Raw genomic sequence first — 7,233 nt, 5'->3', positions numbered from 1 at the left:
CCCGACCGTATCTAGATGGTACCTCTCAACCTCCTTCACAAGCTCCTTCCCCGCCAGCGAGGTGACGTTCCATGTCCAAAGAGCTCGTCTTTGAGTCGTCGAGCCCCCTGCCATCAACTACCACCTAATCCTCATTGCACCCACCCCCTATGGTTCCCACGGGTGGTGAGTCCACCGGAGGTGAGGACTACTTTACCGTGTCAAGCTGAGCCCGGCTGAGCCCAGTGGGCAGAGGTCCAGCCACCAGGTGCTTACATAGGGGCCCCAACCCCATGCCTGGCTCCGGGGTCTGGCTACAGTTGCGCCATGCTGGGCGACGTCATGGTCCTTGCTTTATTTTTTTCACATAGGGGCTTTTGAACTGCTCTTTGACCGGTCACCAAGGACCTGTTTGCCATGGGAGCCCCTACCAGGAGCATAAACCCCCCCAGAACCTAGCTGCTGGGATAATTCAGGCACTCAAACTCCCCACCACGATAGGTTGTTGGTTCAAGGGGATGTCAACAAATCCATTTAAAAAATGTAAAGCTGCCTAATGCTGTGAAAGAGCTTTAAACTTTAATGAAGGTCACTCATCTTAACTTGGTGTGAATGTGACTTACGCCTGTAGCTAAGATCCCTCCGTCATGCTTAAATGCGGCGGCGGTTACGGGGCCGCTGTGAGGCTTGAGGGCCTGTTTGAGGCGCAGTTCGGCCCCTCCTTTGTGGCGGTTAGGGTTCGGGTTGTCCAGATCCAGCTTCTGAGGGTCGTACAGTTCCAGTAACCGGACCACCCCGTCCTCGAAGCCGGTCACCAGCAGACCTCCACTCTGGTCCACCTAAAGGCAAACATCAGCTCAGTCTTCTCTCAGCACGCTTCCGCCTGGTGGCAAGGTGTGTTATTACACTGACCGAAGTTGGAGCCCAGTTGATAACGGTCCCACCCTGATTAAAGTAAATGCTGGCCAGTTCTCTGCTGGACAGGAAGTCAAAGACTCTGACTGAACCTGGACAGAATGGAAAGAGGACCGCCTGTTACAGCGTGCGTGTGTGTGTGTGTGTGTGTGTGTGTGTGTGTGGACAGGCGTGGGACTCACAGTCAGGAGATGTTGTGGCCATGAGGTGGGATGTCTCGGACACGTCAAGGCCCTGGATCGCACCGGCATGGAAGGAAAACAGGCGCTCTGGATCAAGTGACTGCACACGCACACACATACACGCACACACACACGCACACACACACACACACACACACACAGTTTTTACACTGAGCACAGATTACACAATGTGTTTTACTGTGTTCAGTCCAGTCATTTACTGCAATAAGCGAGAACTTAATGGAAGAGTTGACCCAGAAGTGTAACTTCAGTCTATCGATGGATTTAGGTCAGCTCTGCTTCTCCGAGTGTCTGGTTTAAATTCAATTAAATGATTATTTCTGCAGTAGTGTCGCCCGTGAACGCATCACGCCCAGAGACAGTGGAGTGAACTCACTGTGTTGGTGAATGAAAGGTCCACTCTCCAGATGGCTCCACGTGAATCCTAAACACACACACACACACACACACACGTTACAGGTCAGGCTTTGAGCTGTGCTTGAGGCCAGGCTACACTAGAAATCCAAAATGAACTCCGACCTGAGCAAACCACATGGTGGAGTCTGGCTGGGGGCTCCTCACCACAGAGCACAGACACACATTCTGTCCAACCGGCATCTCGTTTACAGGATCGAGCTCGTACTTGCTGCCCCCGATGGCAATGTCGATACCGTCAAAGTCCCAAACCTGCAGGGGGCAGCAAAGTGGTACCGGTCAGGTAGAACCAGTTACAACCCACTTTGATGAGGCAGAATGCTGAGAAGAATTATTACTTCCTCGTAAACTAGAAAGACACTCAAAGAGAAAAGCTCCTCCCCGATCCAGCCCCCAATCCAGACCCCGATCCAGACCCCGATCCAGCCCCCGATCCAGACCCCGATCCAGACCCCGATCCAGCCCCCGATCCAGACCCCGATCCAGCCCCCGATCCAGCCCCCGATCCAGACCCCGATCCAGCCCCCGATCCAGACCCCGATCCAGCCCCTGATCCAGACCCCGATCCAGCCCCCGATCCAGCCCCCGATCCAGACCCCGATCCAGACCCCGATCCAGCCCCCGATCCAGACCCCCGATCCAGACCCCCGCTAACCTCTAATCTGTTCGGCCAGAGTGCAGCAGTGTGTTTCTCTGCCTGGTTGTTACCACATCATTTGTCTTTGCCTTTCTTTGATAAATACCGTATTTTCTGCACTATAAGGCGCACCTAAAAGCCTCTAATTTTCTCAAAACTTGACCCTGCGCCTTATAGTGAGGTGCACCTTTTATATGGTTAATACGGTAATGGCAGCCACCATAGTTTTGTGTGTGTGTGTTGGGATCGGGAGCTCAGTGTGTCTGTGTCCGTCTGACGTGTGCGCCCCTCCCCAGAGTGTGAGTGAGTGAGAGAGCGAAGCACGCAGGCGACAGAGAGAGGGAGGAGAGATAAGAGTTACAGGAAAGTGAAACTTAAGTCTGGAAGGACCGGAGCTAACAGCTGAGCAACCAGCCGGCTGGCTCGGTACCAGTGAGCAAGGCAGAGAAATCGACAAGATGTTGACCTGGGCCGACGGTGGAAAGGAGGATCCTTCTAAGGACAAGTTTGCAAGCGAACTACGTGGGAACTGAATTATCTGACTGTTTTGTTGACATTCCCTTTAGCGCAGCTCCACTTAGTGCATGCATAACGCAACTCCAGCCACTAAAGTAGTTTCTATTCCATGCGCCTTATAGTGCAGTGCGCCTTATATGTGGACAAAGTCCTAAAATAGGTCACTAATTGAAGGTGCGCCTTATAGTGCGGAAAATACTGTACTGATCTATACACATGTAGAATAGATCTGGATTCGTATCTGATGCAGGCCCCGCCCCTCCAACTAGTCCTGTGTGAGTTGGTTCAGCAGCGTCGATGCCATTATGAAAATGTACCAAGAAAAGCCCAGTCAAGGCCGAGAAATAAAAGAAACGGATTATTCCTCGTTTCATCCTCATAACATTCTGTGAAATGAACTTTTTATTTATTCCTGCTGACAAACAAACAAACGCAAACTCTGTTTTAGGCACCAGAACCTTTCCAGATAGGAAGCTGTTGTACGGAAATCAACCGTGACGGATAAAGCGTTGAGACTTTAGTCTGTTTGCTCGGATAACGGCGACGTTCCAGTCTCATTCAGCTGATTATTGCTGGATGATTGAAGGAGAAACAAATGAAGAGTTAACAATGGAGGACTAATGAGGAGATGCTGCTGGGGCTGCCTCACCCGGATCACTCCATCAGAGCCACACGTCATCAGGTGTCCATCTTCTAAGGCGAAGGGCTGGACCGTCCCTTGATGACAACTCTGACCGTCCTTACGGCTGATCTCCATCCTGATGGCGCTGCCTTCCCAAAGCAGCAAGTTGCCCCAGCTTGAACCAGACACCACCTAACGGGGGGGGGGGTAGTTGTTCTATGATGGTGACTGGTGAACTATTGACACCAACTCAATGTGCTTTGTTTCATTACGAACATCCTTCACACAAATACTGACCGTTCCATCGGGAAGCTCCACGAAACCCTCGACATCAGTCGGCTCGGTTGCTCCAAAGCGTCCAACACGGCCTTGCAGCTTGAGCTCCGTGAATGTATCGGCCATTTCCCAGAACCTGTCGGAGACGGGAAAATAGATTTTTGTATCCATATCTGAAAAGACGAACGCTTTCAGCAGAGCTTCCTGTTGGTCACAGCGACAATAGTTCTTGAGGACGTGGTCCCGGCTACGGAACAGCGGGACACGCGTCCTCACATCATTGAGCTGCGTTCCTTACATGATGTGTTCGAAGCCCGATGACGTCAGACGTTCTGGGTTGTGCGGGGAGAACCTCACTGTGAAGACTTCCTTAGAAATGGCCTTGGCTCTCAGCGTCACCTGCTCCTGCCTCCAGTCCCACACCGTCAGCATGAAGTCGGGGGCCGTCCCCACGCTGGCCAGCAGGCTCCCGTCTCTGTTGAAGTCCACGGAGGAGCTGTAGGCCTTCTCCGTACCGTCTGCAGAGATGCAGGTCAAAGCGTCTGCATCAGAGACCGGAGCAGGCGCTGAGCTCGCTGCCCGCCGTTCTCCTTTACCCCGGAGGACGCGATAGCGCCGCAGGGAAGGAGACTCATAGACCGTGATGCTGGGGCGGTTTCCCTTCTCTGCTACAGCAAAGTACTTCCTGCTGAGGTGAACCTGGACACAGACAACACTGATCAAAACTAGATACGCAGTAATCGATATCTCTGAAATGCTTGTTAAAGCAATCATTCAATTTAACATTAACTCCTTCGTTAATGTTTGAAACGCTTGAATGTGATCTCACCAACAAATAATATCATACTATAATACATGCTTCCTTTTAGCTTCATATATTTGCATGTGAGGAGGCACTCGAGTCACTCGTGTGTCCTGCGGTGTCTCATCCTTCTTACTGTGATGGCGCCGATTCCTCCGCCGCCGCTGGAACGGAGATGTCGCTGCCCCCTGGTGGAGATGTCCAGCAGGACGAGCAGGTCTCCAGCTATAAAGATCAGAGTCCTGTCGTCCAGCAGCTGCAGGTTCCCCCTGAGGCCGCTGTCGTAGCCAAAGCAATGGCTGAACGCAGGACAGGGTAGAGGTCAGGGTCACGGAGCGACCTTTACTTTATGCAAACATACGGAACTGGTACCAGACCCAAAGAGAACGTGTTTCAGAGCGTCTGAGCAAGTCAAGCTACCGAGCTAATTCTGGAGGAAACCAGAAGAAAAGATTGTTATTATTTTACCTGCAAGCAAACAAACAAAGCAACAAGTAATCAGGAATGTGTGTGACGGACATTTAGAGTTCCTAAATCCTCCACAGCTTTTATTTCACCACCAAAAGGGACTCGCAGATAAATGTGACGGATGCGTGTCGTCCATCACTGATTAGTAAACGGCTCGCGGCAGCAGGGAGCTACACCCCGGACAAGCCGCCGGGTCACCGGAGGGCCTGACTCTGACTGGATGGGATACCGTAGCAGGAGCGTCGGGCGTGACGGATGCTCTGGAGCAGAGCTCGTCATACTCGTAGAATGTCTCCACAGGAGGTTGTGAGTTTGAGCCCGAGCCGGTTCCCTGTGAGAGGAAAGGTTGGACAGTAAAACAAAAACAAACAAACAGTAATAAAGATATGAGATTTACAACCGGTAAGATGTACGGTAAACACGAACTTTAAGAAAGAGTAACGCCACGAAGTAAAAAAACACCGAAAATACTACGGTGTGAAGTACAGAGGCAGCCGTCGGTGCTCCACGCCGAACGTTTACAGCTGCTAATTCACGCCGGGTCCCTCCACGTGTCCCTCCACGTGTCCCTCCACCGTGTCCCTCCATGTGTCCCTCCAACGTGTCCCTCCAACGTGTCCCTTGACGTGTCCCTCCATGTGTCCCTCCACGTGTCCCTCCACGTGTCCCTCCACGTGTCCCTCCAACGTGTCCCTTGACGTGTCCCTTGACGTGTCCCTCCATGTGTCCCTCCACGTGTCCCTCCACCGTGTCCCTCCATGTGTCCCTCCACATGTCCCTCCACCGTGTCCCTCCAACGTGTCCCTCCACGTGTCCCTCCATGTGTCCCTCCAACGTGTCCCTCGACGTGTCCCTTGACGTGTCCCTCCACCGGGTCCCTCCACGTGTCCCTCCACCATGTCCCTCCACATGTCCCTCCACCGGGTCCCTCCACCATGCCCCTCCACGTGTCCCTCCACGTGTCCCTCCACGTGTCCCTCCACGTGTCCCTCCGCCATGTCCCTTCGCCGTGCCCCTCCACGTGTCCCTCGACGTGTCCCTCCACGTGTCCCTCCAACGTGTCCCTCCATGTGTCCCTCCATCGTGTCCCTCCAACGTGTCCCTCCACCGGGTCCCTCCATGTGTCCATTCACCGTGTCCCTCCACGGTGTCCCTCTTCCGTGTCCCTCCGCCGTGTCCCTCCATGTGTCCCTCCACCGTATCCCTCGACGTGTCCCTCCACCGGGTCCCTCCACGTGTCCCTCCACCATGTCCCTCCACATGTCCCTCCACCATGCCGCTCCACGTGTCCCTCCTCGTGTCCGTCCACCGTGTCCCTCCGCCATGTCCCTCCATCATGTCCCTCCACCGTGTCCCTCCGCCGTGCCCCTTCACCATATCCCTCCACGTGTCCCTCTGCCGTGTCCCTTCGCTGTGCCCCTCCAACGTGTCCCTCCACGTGTCCCTCCATCGTGTCCCTCCACCGGGTCCCTTCACCGTGCCCCTCCACGTGTCCCTGCATGTGTCCCTCGACATGTCCCTCCACCGGATCCCTCCACCGGGTCCCTCCACCGTGTCCCTCCACCGTGTCCCTCCACGTGTCCATCCGCCGTGTCCCTCCACCGTGTCCCTCCACCGTGTCCCTCCACGTGTCCATCCGCCGTGTCCCTCCATGTGTCCCTCCGCCGTGTCCCTTCGCCGTGCCCCTCCACGTGTCCCTCCAACGTGTCCCTCCATGTGTCCCTCCATCGTGTCCCTCCACGTGTCCCTCCAACGTGTCCCTCCACCGGGTCCCTCCTCCGTGTCCCTCCGCCGTGTCCCTCCATGTGTCCCTCCACCGTGTCCCTCCACGTGTCCCTCCACCGGGTCCCTCCACGTGTCCCTCCACCATGTCCCTCCACATGTCCCTCCACCATGCCACTCCACGTGTCCCTCCACCATGCCGCTCCACGTGTCCCTCCACCATGCCGCTCCACGTGTCCCTCCTCGTGTCCCTCCACCGTGTCCCTCCGCCGTGTCCCTCCATCATGTCCCTCCACCGTGTCCCTCCACGTGTCCCTCCGCCGTGCCCCTTCACCATATCCCTCCACGTGTCCCTCTGCCGTGTCCCTTCGCTGTGCCCCTCCGCCGTGTCCCTCCATGTGTCCCTCCACCGTGTCCCTCCACGTGTCCCTCCACCGGGTCCCTCCACGTGTCCCTCCACCATGTCCCTCCACATGTCCCTCCACCATGCCGCTCCACGTGTCCCTCCACCGTGTCCCTCCGCCGTGTCCCTCCATCATGTCCCTCCACCGTGTCCCTCCACGTGTCCCTCCGCCGTGCCCCTTCACCATATCCCTCCACGTGTCCCTCTGCCGTGTCCCTTCGCTGTGCCCCTCCAACGTGTCCCTCCATCGTGTCCCTCCACCGGGTCCCTTCACCG

At 55.5% G+C, this 7,233-nt stretch overlaps 1 protein-coding gene across 1 annotated transcript in view; it reads right to left on the bottom strand.

Annotated features, from left to right (window-relative positions):
• Window positions 1-5,111, bottom strand: part of LOC137901191 (cilia- and flagella-associated protein 44-like) — a 12,689-nt gene extending 7,578 nt beyond the window's left edge. Inside the window, exons 1-12 of the mRNA XM_068745200.1 lie at window positions 5,062-5,111; window positions 4,501-4,663; window positions 4,159-4,261; window positions 3,861-4,080; window positions 3,584-3,698; window positions 3,189-3,478; window positions 1,916-2,060; window positions 1,617-1,763; window positions 1,474-1,521; window positions 1,077-1,176; window positions 892-986; window positions 603-818 (exon numbers count right to left, since the gene is read on the bottom strand). Of these exons, the coding sequence (XP_068601301.1) occupies window positions 603-818; window positions 892-986; window positions 1,077-1,176; window positions 1,474-1,521; window positions 1,617-1,763; window positions 1,916-2,060; window positions 3,189-3,478; window positions 3,584-3,698; window positions 3,861-4,080; window positions 4,159-4,261; window positions 4,501-4,663; window positions 5,062-5,111 (1,692 nt within the window). The remainder of the gene's footprint in view (window positions 1-602; window positions 819-891; window positions 987-1,076; window positions 1,177-1,473; window positions 1,522-1,616; window positions 1,764-1,915; window positions 2,061-3,188; window positions 3,479-3,583; window positions 3,699-3,860; window positions 4,081-4,158; window positions 4,262-4,500; window positions 4,664-5,061) is intronic.
• Between the last annotated feature and the right edge of the window lie 2,122 nt (window positions 5,112-7,233).

This window comes from Brachionichthys hirsutus, chromosome 11 (genome assembly GCF_040956055.1).
Source record: "Brachionichthys hirsutus isolate HB-005 chromosome 11, CSIRO-AGI_Bhir_v1, whole genome shotgun sequence".
In the NCBI taxonomy this organism is placed as follows: Eukaryota; Metazoa; Chordata; class Actinopteri; order Lophiiformes; family Brachionichthyidae; genus Brachionichthys; species Brachionichthys hirsutus.
This window is presented reverse-complemented; position numbering and strand designations above follow the sequence as displayed.